The sequence below is a fragment of the Parasteatoda tepidariorum genome, chromosome 6 (assembly GCF_982258835.1).
Source record: "Parasteatoda tepidariorum strain Cologne lab strain chromosome 6, Ptep-v5.0, whole genome shotgun sequence".
Classification (NCBI taxonomy): domain Eukaryota; kingdom Metazoa; phylum Arthropoda; class Arachnida; order Araneae; family Theridiidae; genus Parasteatoda; species Parasteatoda tepidariorum.
The window spans coordinates 63,167,071-63,190,943 of NC_141760.1; the positions used below are offsets into that span (position 1 = coordinate 63,167,071).

The 23,873-nt window shown below is 28.7% G+C and overlaps 1 protein-coding gene across 4 annotated transcripts in view; it reads right to left on the reverse strand.

Annotated features, from left to right (window-relative positions):
* LOC107450141 (liprin-alpha-1) overlaps positions 1-23,619 on the reverse strand; it is a 65,582-nt gene extending 41,963 nt beyond the window's left edge. For all 4 annotated transcript variants that reach the window (XM_016065889.4, XM_071178545.2, XM_016065880.5 and 1 more), the window contains exon 1: positions 22,640-23,619. In XM_016065889.4, the coding sequence (XP_015921375.2) occupies positions 22,640-22,888 (249 nt within the window). In that variant the 5' untranslated portion in view covers positions 22,889-23,619. The remainder of the gene's footprint in view (positions 1-22,639) is intronic.
* Between the last annotated feature and the right edge of the window lie 254 nt (positions 23,620-23,873).

The following is a 23,873-nucleotide window of genomic DNA, read 5'->3' on the forward strand; positions in this document are numbered from 1 at the left end:
ATAATCCCCTGTATAAATCATCACATTATTAAGTGTACATATTTTTGAAGATAAAAGTATTAAAAAAAATGTACGCAGTTTGAAAAATAATTATTTTTATTTCCTTCATTTTTACAAGGTTTTTTCAATTGTTTTTATTTTGGAAAAAATATGTATTCTTCAAAATGCTTACAATATCTTAAAAAAATTGCATATATTTTATACTGAACAACTTTTGATTGACAATATTTTCTTCATAAGAGAGTCCTTAAAAAAATTTGAAAATATTTTCATTAAATTTGTTCAAATATTTTCTGTAAAATGCGTGCCTATTATGAAAACAAGGAGAAAAAATATTTTTAGTAAAGCCATGACATAAAGAAACAAATCTATGACATATTCACTACTATTTTCGTATAGTTAATTTATTTTTTATAACATCAAATCATATTTATTAAAACTTAAAGTTGTGGCTGCTCAACTTTTTTTAATGTTTCTTAAGTTTGTCAGGGAAAATTCCGATATTTTCCATTTTTCTTGCTTCTATCACTATTATTTATACATATCTGAAATTACTCACCTTCGTTTTAATTGTTTCCTAATTAATTTTATCATATATTTTGCTATATATATTTATCCTTTCATTCTATGCTTCATTAATTTCATAACTTATCCATCTTGTAACTTTTTATTCATAATTTTATAACAACTTTAGCTTATTAGATTCTATAACTCAACAATTGGTCTATATATTTTATAATTTCTTTATTCAATTTTTGGGCTTCTAAATAAGATATGGAAAAAATACTATGAAAATTATTACATTTATTGTCAATCTAAAATGAGGCCTTTTTTCCCTCCTAAGTGCGAAAACACATTTACTAACTTAATGCAACGTAATTTAACACGATTCATCTATTTTAATAAGAACGATTCAGAGAAAAGCAGGATCAGTAAAAGTGAAATGTATATTTTAATTTATATTCTGCTTCAAAAATGAGACAAAAGAGACACAGAAAACTTTTCTGTTATTATTTAATAGTATTCATTAGTCTTTAAAATTCCAAAAGAATTTTTAAGTTGCTGGAATCATATAATAGTCTCATTTGTAACAACTTGTTTTTTAATTTTTTTTCGCACAATAGCTTTTATTGTATGTAATTTGCTTTAAAAGTTCAAACATTTATTCTTAGATTGTCATGCAGTCTGTGTGTCTGAAAACTGTATGACCTATTTTATTTTATTTGTTCCTTGCAGAATGGTAATAATTGCTTCTTATTTAATAATAAAAATCTTACTTTTGCTGAGATAACTGATCGCAAGAGTTTTGTTTTATTATCATAACATCGATTAATTTTTTTTGTTGAGAAAAGTGTAACTCCTCAGCCTTTCAACCCAATTGCTTTAAAACTACTTTCTTTATTTAAAGTAAATTATTAAATTTAAAAATTGTTAAGATTCTCTTATTTGACTCAATATCTTGTCTTTAATGAATCAGAAGTAAATAAACAGATTGTCCTTAAATTGTTATACAGTTATGATATGAGAATGTCAAAGTTGATGCTTACTGTTTACATTATATTTTTATTTTACAAATCATAAAAAGTTTTCTTTAATCAAAATTGTGTTCACCTCATAAATATACTTTAACTGCTACAAATTTTTATGTCCTGGCTACCAAAGCTGTGGAGTTGGCTAATACGTATGAAAGAATTTATCGTTTGGGACATAACATTTACAAAAAAGTGTCAAATCTAAGTACAATTGTTTGGAAGCAAATATTATTCGCACTGCAAATGGGAATCATTACATCAAATTTAATCATAGATATCAATGTCAGAAAAGTAAAAAAGAATAAATTCATGTATAAAGCTGACAGCAACAATCTCCTCATCATTACACGTATATAAAATGAAAATGCTTAAAACTCATAAATTGTGTAGTTACTTAAATTAAAGGTTTTAAAAACTAAACAATAAGGTATAAAACCATGCTGCATTATTGAATATTGCGTCCACATGCTTGATAAAGACACCATAAATTATTTGCAATAAATTTATAAAAATAATTATAAAGCTATATTCTACTCATATATCCTACAGCCACAACAAAACTTTATCCTAAAAAGGATATAAAAAAGTAAGAAATAAATATGTGTTTCAGGAAGTCCGAATAAAAAGAGAATGATAATACACAAAAACTTTTAAAGCAGCTAAATTTATTCACACCTCATGTTCACTCATGCGTTTTTTAAATCGTATGTCGCAAGTGAAACATGCGCGAATTAATATTCGAAGATTTTCGCGAGAAAATTTGAAACCCGACTTGGCGAATGTAACATTGGCGAATTTCAAAATACGGTGCCAAAGAAGTGCCCGGGAGTCGACAATGTGTAAAGTCGCGGCCCGTCCCAGATAGGACTTGAAACTATGCGGACTTCTTTGTCTTGCATTCTTAGAAAATGCTCTTCAGCAAGAAAAATTTTAACCTAAGTAGCATAAAGGGATAAAAATTAAAAAAAAAAAATCCTATATATACATTGGAATCCAGAAGAAATATGCTTGAGTTGGATGGATCATCAATGTGCAAAGAAGACTCAACTTCGCTTCCTAATTTTCAAGGGCGGGTTAAAATTTTAAGGGAAAAAAGTGTCAGAAAGGAACAGTTTGAGAAACTTTACTTTTATTTTTTTATTCAAATGGGAAGAGGAGATTTTTATGGCACCATTAAATCTGAGATAATTTAACTTTTCATTACGGCAATAAGAATAAAATAAAATGAAATAAAGTAATTTGAATATTTTAAAAGTGCTGCTTGATTAATAAGTTTTTTAAGAGCTTTAATTAGTAACATAAGTAAATTATCAAATAATTTATGCTTAGGATATTTACTTGACTGTGATAAGGAAATTTGGTATCAAAATGGCTTCACAAAAAGTTTTAGTTATGTATTTGTACGTTATTTAAAAATTCCGATCTTAATTTATTTTTCATTTTTTATGTGTATAAAAACGGGCTAATTAGTCGACCGATTTCTGTACAAGAGCAAAAACACAATAATTGTTTCTGACTAACATTAACAGCATTAAAAAATATTTTTTGTACACTTCTAATTCATTTTCTGTTTCGATGTTAAACTCTCTTTATGATTTGTTAGGTACTTAATTTCTTTTTTCAAATTTATGGTAAAGTAACAAAAATTTCCGTATTTTATTATTGTTTTTATTTATTTAAGATTTTGACGCAAAAGTGACAACCGGGAACAAGGCAACCAAAGTACTTCCCACAGCTAGGAATTGAAGAGTAGCGCTGCACGCTTGTTTCGTGATATTACTTCCAGGTCAACCATTATCTGTTTTCAAGTTCTAAAAATAAAACCAAAACCATAACTACACTAAATGAAAAAAATATTCAGGTGTGAAAAAAGTTATTTTTAATATCATATAATGTAAAACAAAAGTTCGGTATTAAAAGACAAAAACCGAATTAAAAAAATAAAATAAAAGAGAGCGACCGAGAGAGAGATGAAACAGGGGGTATGTTACAGCATAATTTTCCAATCTTCTGCAAATGTAACAGATTTTGCCAGAAAATGGGTTTCGTACAAAGATCAAGTCATCCATCAATAGTTACGACATTTCTTTTCCCCACAACCAGATGTTTAAATTTCTTTTTTTTCTTCCATGTGAAATACTTATAATGGTTAAGAAAGGCAGAGAGAGATAAGTACAATTTATTGTTCAAATGAAATGAGGAAAGGTACACAAAGAGCTATATAATTTAAATACCTATAAATAATTAACACAAAATAAAAATTTTAAAATGTTTTACAACTCGGAAAACTTTATTTGATTTTCAAAATATATTATTATTACTTTTTTTTATTTAAAAAAGGAGCTTTTTTTCCCTTCCCATCATAAGTAAGAAATAAGGCTCTTCTCTTGTTTTATACATTAGCTCATAAAATACATTTATAAGATATTTTCAGCCATCAGATACAGATGGCACCATGAAAATGTGATGCGCGTGAAAAATAATGAAAATGGTAGACTGAAACGTATAAAATGGAAATTAAAATTATTTATGACGAATGTATTAAAGTGTAATAACTAAATACAGTGAATTCGCGATAACTCGAATCTGATAGGACTGACGAAAAACTTCGACATATCGGAAGTTCGACTTACCGTTAGTTTCGGTTTTAGACTTTCAAAATACTGTCTGATTATTTAATTAATGCTTATTAATTACAAATCTTCTAATTGCTTACAATATTTAAGATCATTTTTCTGACAAGCCATTTACGATAAGACTGTTTGAAGCACTTTATGATTCCCTGGTCCATCGGCTGCAACTTTGCTGTTGTGTTTGTTGGGAGAAACTGCAAGTTTACTACTTTCAAATTAAGTAGATCACTATGTGCTGTGCATTTATCCATAAAGAGTATCACTTTTCTTTTTTTTAGCGAAGAATTTCCGATCCAATTTTCTTACATAGTCTTCAAATAAAACTGATATCATCCAAAACTTTTTGTTAGACTTGTAATCCAAAGGATACGTTTTTACATTCTTGAAACATTGGAGATTTTGGTTTTTTCCGATAACAAGTAAGGGTAATTTCTCTGTCCCAGATGCATTTCCACCAACTAGGACAGTCAAACGTTCCTTGCTCATTTTACCCCCTGAGCAGTTTTCCTCCTTAAACATCATAGTCTTATTTGGAAGACATTTAAAAAATAAACCCATTTCATCAAGATTGAAAACATCATTTTAACTGTATCCTTGAAGTAAATTTGGTAACGTTTCATTTAACCACTGTTCATATACTTCAAGAGGGACAGCTTTAGCTCCTCCATGAAGAGTGCGAAAGACATTGTGTGTGTGTTGCAAAGGAAGGGGCAAGATATCAGCTCCTAGTTTTTTTTTCTTGCTTTAAAAGATCAAAAAAAAATCGAGTTAACGGGAGTAAAATTCGAGTAATCGAGAATAATTAACATGAAATTGAAGATAAAAGGGTCGGGACCTCATAAAAAAAATCGAGTTATAGTAATATTCGAGTTATCGTACTTCGAGTTACAGCGAATTGACTGTACTTAGTACACGTGCTTACCTTACGAAAGTTAACTTCATGCGGAAAAAAGACTTTTTTTTTTTCAAATGGAAGGAAAAAAAATGTGACTTATTGTTATTTCGTTAGAAAAATTCTTTAGAAATTTATTTTCCTTAAAAAATATACTTTTCAAAATTTTCTAAAGTAAAAAAAAAAAAAAGAAAAAAGAAAAAAAAAAAAAGAAAAAAAAAAAAAAAAGGCAAATTAATGATTTGATTGCAATTTGTTACTTAATGTTTCCCACATTTTGGTTGCTTAGATGTATTTTATGCTTGAATTAAGGCTTTTCCTAATACAAAATATACATCCTGGGGAACAACACGGGGTTTATCGAGGCAGTGAAAATAATAAGATTCTAAAAACGGAACGAATTCTGAAAACTTCAGGTGTATCTCTCCGTTTCAGTCATGTTAATGAGTCGATGTGTGAAGAGGCTTGATATTCTAAGAAGTTTTATTATTGAGATTTGGATTCAAAACTGTACGTGGAATTTAGCAGTCTTAAGATTTTTCTATATTTTTTAGATAAGAGGTTGTAAGCCTTACATCGATTTAAGGAAATAAATATCCCGACATTAAGTGTAAGGATTGCCATGTTTTCAATATTATTTTCAGTTTTTTTTATGTCTTCATCTAAAGTTAAATGGATTTATAAATATAATGGTAAATAACACAAGTCATATTGTAAACAGTATAAGTACAATAAAAACAGAATGGCGTAAAAGTTTAGGCGTAAAAATAAATAGGAAGTAGTAACCCGTAACCACTGACGTCAAGTATGCGTCTTTCTGGTACTTTAATAGAGAATTTTTTTTTTTTTTAGAAAACACTTTTTTTTTCAAGAAAAATTAAAAGCTACAGTTTTTGAGTGTTTATTAGAAGAAAACAAAAAACCTAGAAACGCAAATCATTAAATGTTTAAAATATGTGCATAAGATAAAAAAAGATTTCGAAGTAATCAACAATTTTTCAAAGTATATATTTTACTGTTAAGCTAGATATATATATAAATAGAGGATCGCATAGAAAGCCTAACCTAAATGTATTAATTTGACATTATATGTATACAATATTTGTTAACTTCTTAAATCTAATAAATCAGTTAAAATCCACATCAGCATTTTTAATAAGAATTCGAAATATCAGTAAAATTTTTAACACTTTACATAGATTAACTACGACAGAACGAATGAAACCGCCACAGAATAGCACAAAAAGATCTATAGAAGGAAATAAAATTGCAAGTAAAGAAACAATGAAGCCTTTATCGAATATCGGAGAAATATAGATCAGTCTATAATTTAACATCCACTGTAGATGTGATACAGGATCAAATGAAAGAAAATATTTCAGATTTATCTATACGTTTTCTACGTGAGAAACATATTTTTTGTTCCAAAACTTTCGCTTCTTTCATTCTTTTCAGGAACACAAAAAAACTTTCATTTATTTTTATTTTCGAAGAAAACTTTCTTTGTTCGATTTTTTTCCAAACACAATACCTTGTAGTAGTAGTGCTACATGATATGGGATTAATAGCTGCTATTTTTTATGTACCGTTGAAAAGATTACTTGGAAATTTTATTCATTCGACCTCGAATTTGTTTTAAAAACTTCATTTTTCAAACAGAAGCAGTTAGTTTCTTTGGAGACTAATAATTCATTTTTCAACGGAAAGTTTCTGTTTTACAGCGCTTTGTTTATTAGTTGTGCTTTTGTGGTACCTTGACTAACTTCATAGAAGAACGGAAGATAAATAGAAGACCCAATAATAGGGAGGCACAATCTTTTTCAGAAGAGAGCCATAGGAAAAAAATTAGTTTATGACTAACCATTAACTTAGTTTTTACATTACTTATAAAATTAGTCTTAAGAGTGATAAGAACAATATCAATTCGCCTTAAAAATTATAAAACTAAGTATATATTTATATAGTTTGAATTAGAAAATAAATAAGGCCTTGCACTTTTTTCCTAAATAAAATCAAATGATAGCTGATCTACATGCGGAAAAGTAAGTGTTATTTTTTTACTAATGTAAATTACTAAATTTTTAAATCGACTACACTGTTAAACACTAATTTTTTTAAAACACATTTTGATTTAAAAAAAAAAAAAAAATGCCGATAAATTTAATTCGCTTTGAACTAGTGCCTCTTATATCAGAATTTAAGTTAATTTCAGATTATTTTTTTTTAAATTAAGGGCCGCAGTCTCTCCCTCTTCCTTGGATCGCTACGATGTACTTCATATTATAATTACTTAAGAATTTTTGTTTATTTTTATTATTATCATAAAAAATAAAAATCGAAGTAGAAAAACCTCATTCATAACGCCATAAAAGGAGATATTTATTTATCTATCAGAATTTAAATTAAACATAATATTCGAAAATATTTTCTTACAATCGTTAAACAGTATATTAAACACTAGTAATATTAATAGAAACGATAAAAACATTTTGGTAAGTTAAATTTATATTTATATGAAATGTTTTTCTCAGTACATTTCATTATTAATTAAAAATCCTTCAGAGGTAAATGAAAGACGGAATTCAATTAAAAAAAATTTTCTTATCAAACAACTGTCTAAATCATGTTTAGTATATATTTATTATTATATTTTTTAATGAAATGACTTTCAAAGACTAAATTATACTAGGAAGAGTTGACATTCATGGTTAGAGTAGCCAGTAAATTTTTCTAAAAAAATAGAAAAACAAATTAATCTGTACAATTAAAGGTTGTATAATTTATTAATAGACAAAATACTTTGTCGTTTTCAACCTAATTAAAACGTTATCAAATACTATTTTTGTATGCGTCATGAAGTTTGGAAAGCTTGATAACTGAAGTAAGTATAAATGAAAAAAAAAAAAGCAAATATATGTTACATCATTACATAATTCCGGTAGTAAATAATCACATTATTTATAATCAACATGAATTTTTTCTCCTAGAGTGAAAAACTGTGAATTTTTGAAATAAATAATAATCATTGATTTGCATACCAATTTATAAAAATGAATAAAAATAAATTTCATATAATAATTAAATTTATATTAGTTAACATCAAAACCAATATTAGCAAGTGGAATAAATTTCACATTAACTCAATGGAAGCAAAACTAAAATAGATTGCCAAAGAGCAGCATTTTTACAATAACTTCCACACATTAACAAGGTTAATGGATGCGAAAGGAGTAAATAACAATAACCCCATCTGAGCTGGAGACAAGGCGTCTAGCCAGAAGTTGCTGTAACAGCGGCATCCAAAGATATAGTTTGACCATTTCTGGCCACTGGATGCTAGGCCATTCACACGAGGTTTGGCATCCAATCCTCATCTGGAGGATGGAATGGTGGGATGATGGGCGCGACATCCCGTCATTCAAAAGAGGGAATGAATATGGTGACTGTTTTTTCAGAGAGCTCGAGTTACGCAAGATCGGTTACAATTGTGGAGATGATCGAATTTAAGTTAGAATAATGTATGGAGAAAAGAATGAGCCTTAAAAGTTGTAGTAAATAGGTAAAGAGATTCGGACAAATTTGAATAAAAAAAAAAAAAAAAAAAAAAAAACAGGAAGTTATGATAAATTTGTGTCAGAAAAACCAAGAGATATTACGAAATGGTTTAGAATTTCTTGTGACTTAATTTGATGCTAAAAGTGCATTCCAAATAAGGTAATTAAAATATAAAGTGATGTAGAAGTAGCTAAGCAAGTCCCCTTCGAAAAAATATTTTTCTTTTCTAAAGGTAACTGACGTCTTATTGTTTCGCGTATTCTCACTAGACAGAAAAATGAAATGATGTTGCCATTAACAAACAAAGAAGATCATGGTATCTTTAATAATAATCAGCATGGGTACGGCAAAACAATTTGGACAATCGGGTGCGGAATTCGGATCAACCGCTATCTCTGGGATCGAACCCGGGTCACCTCATTAGGTGAGTGCTCTATCCCCTGAGCTATCACGGCTCTTAACATTGCCCTAAATATTCTACCACTTTTAAGTTAAAAAAGGTAGTTAAGGTAAACGCATTAATTAAGGTTATTTTATTTCAGGGGGTGTTAACTGTATTAGGGAAGAATCAGAATTATCATATTCTCAATTTTACTAGCTTACAAAATAAAATTTTTTTGATTAGTTGATGGCATGATCCTAATTTTTTTTTTTGAGGTAATTGTTTTTACTATTTAACACATAATTAATAAAAAAAATCTGACAGATTGTAAAGGCATATAAAAATTTAGAATGTGTTTTTAATGCTCCTTCTAACAAAGCTTTTAAAATAAAATAAAAAATTCTTTAAATTGTTGATTTTTAAAAACGTTAATTTATTAATTTGCATTTATCTCATTATAAACTTTTATAACAATAATCCCCCCTTTTATTTAAATTTTTTTCCCCCTCTCTCTCTCGATAAAACTGTTTAATTCACAATGCTGCAATTGTGAAATAAGCGGTTTTATTATAGAATTAACTAAAATAGTATACAGGAAATTCATTCATAACTTGTTTCAATTACAAATAATGAAAGGAAATTTATTAAAAGAACTTACACCTAATATGGGTCAACACAAGGGTAACGTAAAAATAAATGCAAATACACAGTGACCTATAAGAGTCGGGTTACTCTAACAATCAAATAGTAGGAGAGTTTACTTTTGCATTTGGTTAACAGCCAAATGTGGGTTGCCATCATAGAAAAGTGGAATGCTTTTGAAAGAAGATTCATGAAAACAATTATTTCTAAACAGTGATACACCTTAAAGAAAATATATAAAACTGAATCTGCAATTTGGAAGTGACATAGGAAAAAATATAGCTAAATTAATCTAGTTACATTTGTATTAAAAAATGAAATGCTTATGACTTTACAAATGTGCCATGACAAACGTGCCATGTAAATTTCCTTAGCATATCGTGCATATTCTTTGCATGTACATGTACTTTGCATAACTTTGGGTGAAAACTATTCGACATTTCGAGTTCGGCAACAATAAAAACTTTACCAAAATATAGCTTATACAATAATGAAGTTCAAATTTTACGTTTTTTTTTTATTGAACATTTCTTTTTATTGGTAGAAAAATTTATGCTTCAATATTAAACTCTTGGCATAGCAAATTTGATTTAAAATGATTTTTGCAACCACAAATAAATTAGATAATAAAAGGCGCGAAAATGATACGGTAATGCTTTTGAGAATGCGATATTATTTAATAAAAAAAAGTTTACTTAAATTTTTTTCCACCATTACTAGGAAAAATTTTCTTAAAAAAAAGGGAAGAAAATAGTTATAACTACGATTATATTATAAGCATACTGCCTAAAAATAAATATTTTTGTACATAATCTTGACAAAAGAACTATTTTTTAAACGGTATAATTATATATTGAAGCAACAAACTAAAATCGAGACATAAAAAATTAGTTTAAATTAAAATGGAAAAACAATACAGTTCAGAATTAAAAGAAAGAACAACGCAGCTTTTTATTCAGTATTAAGGAAAAATTTCCCCCACAATTAATGAAAGTAAATATTTTTGAACATAAATTTTTTAAAAGGATTATTTTTTAGACGGTAATACTATAAATCAAAGCAAAAAAAAATTATTAGTTTAAATTAAAAAGGAAAAACAATACAGCTCAGGAAAACTTAAAAAACATTTAATCGCCACTACCTTTCACCTTTTGGGCAAAAGTTTTTCTATTTCCACAGAATGATAGGAGGGGTTAAATCCATTTGTCATCGGTACGTGCAAAGATCTTTTGAGAAAGGCCGATAAGAGTGTGTGGGTGTCAGTTGGGGGCAGCCTGCATACCGGAGAGGCCAACATCACCCCTGCTTGGTATTGAGGAGGCCCACAACAGGGAAATTTTTATAAATGCTTCCGTACGGCCTTCACCCCCTTCCTTCCTCGAACAGCAAACAAGAGACCCGGATGAAAAATGACGATGCAAAATAAACTTTCGATATTACGATGCTGGAAATAATCTTGCTCTGCTGAGGCCTCTGAAGAAAAACTGTCACCAGCAGGAATCGGATTTTATTTCTTTGAAAGAAAGCAAATTCTTAATGTTTGAATTTTAATTTAGAAAACTCCACTAAGTTAGGTTAAATTGTAAAATGGTTATTTATGTTCATAAATTAATATAAAAGGCTGACTTATTTCATATTAAAAGATGAGTTAAAAGTTTTTTTTAAGTTTGATTTAATCAGCTTTTTAATAATAGCAGGCGAAAAAAAAACTTAAAACTCAAACTGAACTAACATGCAGTACAATTCTAAGGTTTAGTCGATTATAGTAAATTTGGACCCAGTTCAGTTTGTACGCACAATTCTTAAGGTCAAAAATACGTTGCTGGTGGAACAGTATACAGTTGTAATGCTAATAGTGATATGTATTAAATGTGTGTACGTTTAATGAAAAGAAAAAGAGAATTTCAAAGACGTGATTTGACCTTTCTGTAGGTAGATTCCTTGAATACCACACTTGAATTATTTTTAAAAATTGTATTGGTTAACTTTTCTGAACATACACTCAAAAATCAATATATTTTAGCTATAATAAATTGAAATTAAGTTAGTTGTAAAATTTCAATGATATTATATGCAATTCCAGCAACGTATGAATAAAAAAAAAAAGTGTTTTAAAAAAAGCATTACGCCGTTGGCGCAGAGGGGGCACCGATGCCCCTCCCCTTTTGATATATTTTTTTTCTGTCGCTTTAATCACGAGTGTAAATATATTTTGGTATTATTTCATTAAAAATCTTTGTTAAGATTCTAGGAATTATATTTGTTCAAAAACATAAAATTAAGAAATAAAAAGTAGATAGAACTTTTTTTTCATACATATACAAAAATTTATCAGTAATTGATTTTGTACATCAAAGAAATTTCAATGATAAATAACTGTTTCTCTTAGATCTAAATAACTGCAAATAAGAGCAAATTTGAAAAATTACAGTTTAATAATGAGCTGTGTTTGGAAAATTTTACCTTTAAAGCAAAAACTGATGTCCGATGCTGTATTTCATAACCAAAAATTATTAAAATACTAAATATAATATCCCCTATTTTGACCTAAATTCAATACAAAATAATGGAAAAAGTTTGAAAAAATATGTTTAATGCGTCAAAGGGTTAAACAACTAAACACGTTAAGCTTTATTTAACATATTTGCACAAGTGACGGAGACAATTTCAAAGACAAATAATAATAAGTGAAATATTAAAAATTGTCATCTGCTGAAGTATGTTATAGGAGAAACGAATGAACGAATATTTTAAGTATCAGCATCCAACAGTTTCTATAGAAACATTTCATCCCCATCATTCTAACTAGCGGATGATCAAAAAGCATTTTCCAGCTTCCAAGAAATTGCATAACTTTTAGGAACCTCGACTCTCATTGGTTGGCAAAAGCGTGCACTCCAACAATATATTTTATCTGTCAGAGAATAAAAATCGATTTTAATGGGACTTCACGAAGAAGAAAAAAGATGTTACGAGACTTTAAATACCTAAGTGATATATATTAACAGGCTGGATCATGGTTGTTAGTATAAAGCTCTTCTGGATTAATTGTTCATTACACTTATAATTCATTCGTAGCGTTAAATACAACAAAAGCTTTTTTTATTTTATTTAATTGAATGATGAATGAAATAGCATACAGTAAATATAGCAACTCAACTTGAGTAAAGGAGGTAGAAAGAAGGAATAGCAGAGCAACTTTTATTTTAGAATTTCAGCAAAAAATTGCTGCAAATCGCTGTTTTTCGAAGCTCTGTTCCTAAGGAAAATAAAAAAGCCATAGTTGAAGTGCCTTACACTTGAAGCAATGCGACTATTTTAAACTATATAATATATAATCTTGCCGTGAAGAATTATCCGGGCATTAGAACAGATAAATAACCTAAATATTTCGAAAGTTATTAAACCTTGGAAGAAGAAAAAAAAACGCCTATTTGGCGATATTATTCTAACCCTAGATGAAAATCATCAAAATCACTGCCATATTCTGTTTTTCCAAATTTTTATGAGCCCAGGTAATGCAAAATTTGAGTAGGTTTTTAAATATTAAAAAATTAGACCACAAACGCCTTTCATTTTGAAACAACTGAGACTTTTCTCCATATTAACGCTTAGCGCCATTTTCAAAATAAGCGTAGACAGCACTGGCTTTAGATAGGCTAAACTTAACCTAACTGTTATGAGTAATAGTTACAAACTCACAGCAGTTAAAAAAATAGCATATTATTCTCAAAAAAGCATTTCATAATACGATGGAGTCTTCGAAAAACAGCCTTAACCCTATGACGCAGACGGGACACCGGTGATCTTTCTTATATATTTTTTTATTTATATAAAACAATCTAATAATTATTAAAATAAATCTGTTACTGGTCCAGCATATAATCAAATTTTCCGAGACCGTAAAATATATATTTTTAAAACTAACAATTCCAACTTCTTTTTGTTTTAATATTCAAGAATATACCTACTAATTATATACATAATAGTTACACTTTTTTCTTACTCAATGGCATATCATCTAAATTTAAGAAAATCTAAAATAATTTTATTACAGTTAGTTCCCGATAATTATTTCTATCTCTCAACCAAATGGTACGAACCTAATTATTAAAAAGATCAATGAAAAGAAAAATTTCTTTACAATGCATTTCCAAGTACAAACATCAAAATTAATCTACAAATTTTGCTAATTTCAAAATTCATCTTTTATTTCCTTTTAGCGTAAAAGATATGGACTCTAGTAAAATTTTAACACAAACCTTACTCAGACTTTATTATGTTTTATCTAGAATGAAGGAGCAAATGGCTAAATATAGCGTTTGTTTTACTTTTCGACTGAAGGATTAAGTTAGTTCCGAAAGTTCAAATTGAGTTGGATGAGGAAGGAAAAGGAATCGATCAGATAACAGAAGTAATCGCTTTTGAAGCCGTTGAAAATTAAGATGTGGGCCAAGTTTGAATTTGCAGACGATTCCGAAATTATTTCTTAACACTTAATAGACATGTTAAAAAATAGCTAAAACCAAATAATTTTTTCACAGACTTAGTTCCATATGATTTATAGAAATGTATTAATAGAATAGAAATGCCTGTGTCACAAAGCGTACAAATAATAATAATAATAATAATAAAAAACATTTGATAATATGGATTTGAACACAAGAAATATGGTTCGATATGGCTAAAAACGTTTATCAAAAGACAATAATAAAACCTTCTATTTTATTGGTAACAGGGTAGGTAATTTTGTCTGCAACAAGGTGTTAGCGGAACAGAAGCAAAAATTTGTAAAAACTGGCAAAAGCTAATGAACTGAAAATTTCTGATTATCTATATTATTACATAACACTATAGATTTAAATCTATTAAAGGAATTTATATATTTAATACAACATTTAGGTATGAATAATAAATTTAAAATATTTAAGCTAGTTGTTAATGTGCATACAATAGTGTAAAGTGAAAAATTTAACAATCAGGCTTTTAATGAAATACTTGAGTGATTTATTTAAATTTCGAGAAGTTTTATTTCTTACAATTTGCGAAAACATTTTTTCTTCTTTTTCAGAAAAAATGTACGAAAGCTGAATGCTGTTGAGAAAAATGTACATTTGAAGCTTAATTTCATAAAGAAGCTGAAAATTTTACTAAACTGTCTTCTTTGTTTTTTTTAAAATTTTGCGGTAAGATTGGAGGGTTATCTTTACCACGCGGTAACAAAGATAACCATCCAATCGTACCGAGTAGACTTTTTCTAAAAAAAAAAAAAAAAAAAAAGAAAAAAAAAAAGAGCTAATTTCTTGAAAAAGATGATATTTTTGCTAAGCGTTAACAAAGATAACCATCCGACTCTTTACATTAAGTGTTATTATTTTAACGCTTTAACACCAAATTCGGTTTGTGAAAGACAGACAATTATGATTTATCAATCATGTCATAATTTTCTACTTTTATCCACACAATTAAAAGATTAAACAATACTTCTAATACCTACTGATAATATGCCTAATAAAGCAATAATTAAACTATAAAGTGAGGCAGTAATGTATGTTTCTATTTATAATGCACTTATAGTAGGCGCATTTTTCCAAAACATCTTTTTTCAATTAAGTTTTTTTTCTTCTCACTCTTGACGCTTTCAATTACTCTCATAAAGGCATTGTGTGTAAACCACTTCTTCACAGGATGCTGAGAGAAAAAATAAGATAAAGAAGAAATTTTCATACCCGCACAAAGAGCCTCATAAATATAGCTCGATAAGGAAGGCTTATGGGTATACAGATATGCGCTGTTCACAATTAAATTTGAAAAAAGATATTCACGGACGAGAAGGAGAAGAAAAAAAAAGAAAAGAAATACCACGTGAAAAGGAAGAACAGTAATACAATAACAATAAGTTGAATTTATTAGACATTATTCCTGATGAAACTCAGGTACATATAATGCCAGTGACAAGTGAAAAAAAAAGCAGTGTGTAACAAATATGTTTGGACAATTTTTTTTTTCAAACAGACAATTCTCTAAAAATTTAATGAAATATGAATTATTTAATTCAAGCAGGGTTGGCATTTCGTTTTGTCCAGAAGAAAAGGTACTATTTCGATTAAGAGAGCAGCGTAAAAAATATTATTGACGTCAATGATGCTTAATTAATTTTGGTAATAAACATTAATTGAAATAAAAAACCTAACCTGTACACTACTTCGTACTTATTTGTTATGGGAAACCATAAAAAGTTACCATACAATTATTGACACCAATCATACTTAATTTTGGGAAGACAAAAATTTTAATTATTTTTTTTTGTAAATTTAGTGCCCATTAAAACTGTATCAATATTGTGCATTATGATAGATATTGTGGAAATAGTTTTTTTACGATCTCATGGTGATTAATACCATGATTTAAATACCATGAGTTGCCTCGAACAGCAGTATGCAAGATGATATTGAATACAGTTAATTTTAATTTTGATGGGATTAACTACTAAATACACGTTTTGCTTAATCTTATAACATAAAGCCTCAGGAAGGAGAACAAAAAAAACAAAACAAAAAAAAACAATGGAACTATTTTAACTTTATTATTTCTGTCCGTATTTGTCTTTTAGTTTTGAGAATAATTTTGTAGTGTCAATCAATAAATCAGTACTGATTTATTGATTCTTTCTTTTACACCCTGTACAAAGAACGGGTATTTAGTTAGTAACTCAATAAAAATATATTTATTCTGCAATAAAATAATTAAATTATAAAATTTAAAGTCTTCGTCAATATCAAAACACGCATTTAATGTTTTTCTAAAAGGAAACATATCCTTGAGAGAGAATATTAAAAATTGCAATTCTTCTCAAATAATTTGATGCTTTACATCATGGGTGGCCAAACCAATGAATCCTCGTTTATTATAACTGGTATAGTGTGCCTGCATATAATCTTGTAAAGTTTCTCACTAATTGCGACTTTAGAAATTTTTTGTGGGTTTTTAAAGTTAACTAATGTTAGGAATTTAAAAATAATTATTTTTTCTGTGAAGAAAAATGACAATGTTGCCAGGTAAAGATGTAAAAATAAATTCTTAAAGAATTTAAAAAAGTTTACCCCTCTAAATCTAAGAAAATTTCAAGACTGAACTGATTTTTTGATCAATTAATAAGGTCTAGCATTGTTTACCAGAGCTTTCAGAAATTTAAAGCCTGCAGACTCCAAAATGTACTTTTCCATGTTAATGGCTATATATCATAATCAATTAGAAATTTATCATTTCGTCTAAAAACTTTTTTTTCTCCATTTTTTTACAGCAAACAAGATAAAAATAACAGCTAATCTTGTACTTCTTTTTACACTAAACACTGAATAATAAACCACTAATTTCTTCATGAATCTATTAATCTCTAATTATTTTTCAGTTCACTATTATTTATATTTAATCTTCTACTAAATTAAAAAAAAAAAAAAAATCTTAAAAATTTAAAAAAAATAATCCTAATTTAACTTTGGTCAGCATTTTAAAACGTTGGGGGAAAATGAAAACTTAAGCAAATTTAGATACAACAATAATACAAATTTTGCTTAAACAAGCAGGTGCTAAATTTTCAATCCTCGTGAATTTTCATGAAAAATAGCAATGTTTTGATTAAAATATAATATTTATTTTTCATAGAAAATGTTACAGTTTAAGGAAAAAAGGAAATTTAATTTGCAAAAACAAATGGAATAGAGATATTATTAATGAAATTAAGTCTACTGATTTTTCTCAAGACTAATTTCAGTCCATAAGACTGAAGAGTGGCACCTATGATATTGCCCTCAAATTCCGAATATTGCACAGGATGTGCTTTTTTCATTTCTGAAAATAATTAGCAATATTTTTGACAATATGAAATTAGTATTTTGCAACAAGTAATTAAAAAAAAAAAAAACGAAACATATACATTTATCTTGCTACAAATCTAAAAAAAATTATATCTAACATATCTGCACAAGATAAAAAGTAATTTAATTACTATGTGCATAAATTTCGGTTTGCAGGTCTTTGCCCCACAACTACAACATTTCAGCATCTTCTATCGAAAGATGCTGTGGATAGAAGATGGTAACTTCTTCAGTTTTTAACATAAAAAAATAAATAAATTGATATAAAATTTATTGTTAATTTTTTATTTATTGTATTGTATTATTGTAAATATTTTTTAAATATTTACTTTTAATTCCTAACGCCATATCGACTTATTGCCTAAAGAGGAAAATACTTTTTTCTTTTGGACACAGGGAGGGGTCTTTGTATTAAATATAACACAAATAACAATTTGTTTGTTAGTTTGAGTTTCCTTTATGAATAGGACCTTTAATTTAGTTTTATAGATTCAATATATTTTGAGTTCAAAAATTGTGTAAAATCAAATTAATTTTCTTTCTTTGATAACGAAAAAGTTATTATCAAAATTTTTTAATAATATGCAAATTTAACTATCTAAAAATATTTCGAAAAAGTTACTGTAACTAAAAAAAAAAGTGCTACAATCTTGAGAAAAATTAAAAAAAAAAAACACAAAATAAAAATTAAAAAAAAAAAAAAAAAAAAAAAAAAAAAAAAAAAAAAATTTTGTTGGAAATTTTAAACTTCAAAAAAAAAAAAAAATCATGTGCTTTGGGAAAAAAAATTTGTGCCTGAGAATTTTTAGCACTCCTAGTCTTACTCTAGATATAGACCTCTCAGAACTTTCAAAGGTAGGTCAAATCTAGTTCTTTTTTTTTTTTTTTTTTTTTTTAATACTTGGATTGACTGCCCTTATTGATTATAAATGGTTTATTTTAAGTGGATGTGGTTGCCCACGGAGTTAGTGCAGTTAAAAATTATGAGTTTTTCTCCAGCACTGATGACACAATAAAAACTCTAATGGTGTAGTTGGTTAAAGCGTCACTAATACAGCTGATTGAAGAGTTGGGAATAATGAGTTTGATCTTCACAGTCGACAAAACAATAGCAGCAAGGTGCATGTTAAATCTGTAGTCTGGCTGAAAGTCCTCTTATTTCTTGTGGTGTTGAACTTCGGAGAGAAGGGTACCAGATCAGGCACTACACACATTGTATGACCAGGACGAAAATTACATGGCATTTGTACCATGGCCATTAAAAGATAGAGCCCAAAAAATGGGGATAGGTCCTTGGTCAGGGTTGGGTGATATGATGACACAATACTAAAATTTATCCCATATCAGCATGTCAGAAGTCACAAATTTATGTAATGTGATGTGCACGTAATGTATATTTCATGAAATTTTGATCGAAACAGGAAAATAGTTCGAGCAACCCTGTTTGATTCTATTTATATTAACTAACTGGTTGAATGCCCAAGCAATATGCAGGGTAAAAAAAAAAAAAAATGCATAACACCATGCAATCATGTACAAAACTGAAAGGTTTCATTAAACTGAGAGAATATAAAAAATTAATTTTTTTCTTTTTATTTGTTGCCTTTCTTGACTTTATAACATTAAAAACAGAATTTAAATTTATCAAAAGCAAGATTATTAGCTTTACACAGTATTATTGGACCCCTTTATCAGAATTGTGGTGATACAGCAACATTGTCATAGAACAATATAGAGTTCTAGCAGAAAGATTTTTAATTGGGAAGCAAAAAAGTTTGGTTTTCATATCTGCCGAATTTTTCAAAGGAGGTTTCTTTTCCCTTCTTTTTTGCCGAATTATTTTCAAAAAAGGCCTTTTACAAATGTTAGAGGGGGAAATTCCTGATTTTTTTACTTTCCTTTGAGAATAAAAAAATTCTGCATAAACTGGTTTTAATTAGAACTTCAGAGATTCATATTATAAAAAGTAATTCAAAAATTAAGAAAATAGTGAGCTCTACAAATATTTTTTTAGAACAGGAGAATGCCAATAATATTTGAATATGTATTCTTTTATATGCCGATTTAAATAAAAGATTCGTGCATCTATAATTAAAAAAATTATATACTGTTCTATTTGGTACACGAAGGCTCTTTTTTTGTAAACAGAAAGCACTTCTGTTACTTTAAATTTGAAATATATATTTGCTACTATGCAAAATGTCTTTCAGAAAGGCTGAAAATATTTTGCCACAAGGCATTCTAAATAGAATTATTGGTAAAAATAAAAAAAACATGCTATGCTTTGTATTTGTACCATACATAGTATCTAAGAAAAGAAGAAAAAAAAGCTAGAACATTTTCATAGTTTGCCTTGTACTGGTGAGATGCTACTTAATTTGCTTAGTGTTGTTAAAGACTTATTTCTCTTAATTTCTGTCTTTGGAATTGGATTAAATACTAATAATATGAAATGTCTTTACTTTATAACTTAATGGCTTGTTAATTTGATTAAAGTATTCCTGGAAGATTAGTTTCTCTCTAATGTTATTTTTGAAACTAATTCAAAATTACAGAAAAAAAGTAAGTAGGTTGACATTATGCGACCCACAAAACTAAAACCCATTTTGTTTTTTAATAAAGTTTCGGTTTAACAGAAGAAACTAAGATGATTTATTGTTCAATTACAAATACGGGGCAAAGTGAGCAGGCTCTGTGGCAGAAATTTTTTCGAGCGATCTGCGACAAAACTCTCTAGCCCTAATATCTTTCCGCAATATACTTTTAGGGGAAATTTCCGTATCAATATCTGTCGCACCAACTACAATCGCTTAGGTGCCAAATAGATTTTAAACTTGCAATTTTTAAAAAAATAAAATATGTATATGTTTGCCTGGGGGTGGCTACGAGTTACCGTATATTCCGGCGCATAACGCGCACCCGTAATTTCCAATAACTTTTTTTAAATTTTAAGATATACTTTTCGTATAACGCGCACGAAAATTTGGATTGTACATGTGTAATATCTCGTCTAGTATCTATAGAAAACCAGAAAGCCTTTTAGTGTGGGACATGTTTTGGTCCCACCTTACAGATAATACAAAAAATTTTTTGAAAGTATGTAACACCGGTATGGCAGTTATTCCGGGCGGATTGACACCATTAGTTCAGCCATTGGACGTCTGCTTAAGCAAACCATTTAAAGCCAATTTAAAAAAACAGTGGAACACTTGGATGCTGGAGGGCGATAAAATCTTTACGAAAGGAGGACATATACGTCATGCAAGTTTGGAAACAGTGGATATTAAAAGTATGGGATGACATTAAGCCTGAGATGGTTGGAAAATCATTCAAAAAATGCAACATTTCAAATAATCTGGACGGATCAGAAGATGACTGTTTATTTATGGATGAGGGTAACACAGATGATGAAGACGAAACAGATTGTGATGACGTGCCTGAAGAAATAACGGAAGACGAACATAATGAACTATTTACGTAATAACGAAAATTAATAAAGTATATAGGTAAAGGTATGTAATTTCTTTAAAATAAAAGTATTTTTCTACATTTAAATTTTTTTAATCTATAATTTTTTATATTCGGCGTATACCGCGCACCCGAAAATTCCAATGTTACTTTTTGTATTAAAAGTGCGCGTTATACGCCGGAATATACGGTATATCTTCCGAGTTAAACCCTTTCTGTGATGCTTTTTTTTTAAGTTTCTTGCGGGGCAATGCCCGGAAGTTTCCAAGACTTGACGATTATTCTGCCACAGATCACGACACGGAAATCTCCCCTACTTTTAATAATAACAACAAACATTCAGGTATGTTACTGATTTATAATAACAATAGTGCTGTTTACAAAAAAAAATATATAAATATTTTTTATAGGCGGGGTGGGGGAAGATGTAATAATTTCCTTTTTGCAATTTGTAAGTAATCACAATAAAAAAATAATTAAAAATCATGAGATCCGTAGTAGTAATTGCCTAAAAAAAGATCGAAGACGAAATCATGCGAATCCCACTTCTCAAATGCGTGTTTCATTTTGAGATTAGATCAAATGCACAATCCAAATTTTCTATATTGTTTAAAGTATAACGGGATATTTAAAAACGATGTGAAAATCAATACCAATAACCGACGTTTCAAAAGAAAAATCATTCTGCACGAACTCTGTAACATTCTGTGACAATGTTGCCATAATTCAATTCTACGTTGTTCAATTCTGCCACGGGGTGAGCAGGGATGAAGTCCTCAATTGATATAAAAAAGGAAAATATAAAAATAATCACATTTTGTTTTTGTTGTCAATCAGTCAAATGATTAAGGAAAAAGCAAGACTAATTTAAATTAAGGGTTTACTATTCTTTTTCTAATGAATCATTCAAAAGTAATATGAAAATGTTCTTAAAAATTTGAAGAAACACATAAACACGAAAAAAAATTGAAAACAATAATAGTCAAATAGAAATTTGCAGACATTTTATGAAGTTAAATGAATGAAAATACTTATGAAGTAGGGAATTTTTTCAGATGATACAGTAAACTTATTCACATAACTTTAAATCCACAGGTGGTATTGGCACTTTCATTTTCAAAGCTTCTAATCGTTCACACTTTCTTATACAACTTCTAATAGGATCAGCTAATACCTACCCCAGCCCACCAATTAGAAAACTGTGGCATGAGGGGTCATTTAGCAACCTATCAAATTTCACATAGCCCCATATCCAATTCTATATAGGTGGATGTCTGAATACAAAAAAATCCGTAGCCTTTTATACGTACAGAGCCTTTATAGGAGGAAATGAAGTTTCACATATGCATGATCATTTGGGAAGATAAAAATAATTATGACTTACTACATCCAGAACCGTTGATGGATTAAATCAACTCTAGTTCCCTGGCATGTGATTAAAAATTAAAACTTAGAAAATTTGTTATAGCATACATTTTTTGATCAATGCCCTTGCACATCAAGAAGCAATTCAGCACATAACAAACAATTTCAGTATACCTATCTATTCAAATATTAGATGAGTAAACGAAACAGTATGGAGCTTGTAGACTGAGATAAAATATTTAAGCAATTAAGTATGAAAAGATTAGATTTAAATGAAAGACTTAAAGACATACCTGAGGTAGATTTGCTTGCAGCTGCCTTTGAAGTGAATCTCTTTCCCTTTCAACTTCTGAGAGTTTAGATTGGATTTCTTGCATACTCTCTTGCGTTTCTCTTAAATTTTCCATAAGCTTATCCCGTTCGTCCAGCATATTCACCATTAGTTGCTCGAAATTGGATTCATCATTGGTAAATTGACCACTCCGCTGCGATATACTGTCCTCCGAAATGGTAGGCATCACGTCACACATCATATTCCACATTTTCGTGTAATAGATTTTACTTTGGTAGCATTAAATTTAGTTCTTGAAGCTAATTACAACACTGTATTAATAGTAGGTGGACCACTTTAACACTCTATTGTAAAAAGAATGTCATTAAAAAAGCTCTGTTGTGTACAAAAAAGATCGAAGCCTACATTAGTGATGTGCACTTGATATAAAGTGTTTTTATTAATGATTTATTTAAAACAGATGTATAAATGCGGTTCCAATTAAAATTTTTGCATGCTGTCTCCCATTAATATACATGGAAATAATAGTTGCAGTTTTATCCAAACTATGAGTACAGATGCTTTGTTTACCCAAAGCATATTTACTGTAGCTAATATAACGATGTTTATTTAATTCAAACATATGTATGAGCTTTAATTTACACTCACCAAAATAAAAACACCGCACACTCGGTACTCGCCCAAACACTTTCTAAGACAGCCACCATTTTTTGTTGAGAAAGAGCTGCCAAATCTTGAAACTTTCCCATGATTCAACTCACGTAACTGTACGAAATATTCATGTTTGAGGACAGGCCCCAAATTTTGTTAAAATGCATAGTGATTTAATAACTTGGCTTTATTAATATAAAATGATAGACATTTTTGAAAAAATGTTCTTTTATCAAAGAGAAACTTATTATATATAAAAAGAAATGGCTTCATGCTTAAAAGCCCAAAAATTATTCTGTAAAGCTGCATTCTTGTTGTCAAATTTCATCCATTTAAATGCAAAAGCGTAAACATCTGATTGGGCACTGTTAACATATCACGTGACATATATAATGGGATTTTAAGTGCGTCTTCTTGTGGAGATTTGGTAAAACTGCAAAAGAGGTTTTAATATTTACATGTTTTTTACTCGCTTTAAGATATTATTTTTGTGGTTCCTCAATATTTAATAGTATTACTTACGATTGACATTATTAAGTAATCTATTTTTGCTTTAATTCACGTCTCGCTGATTCATATATGGA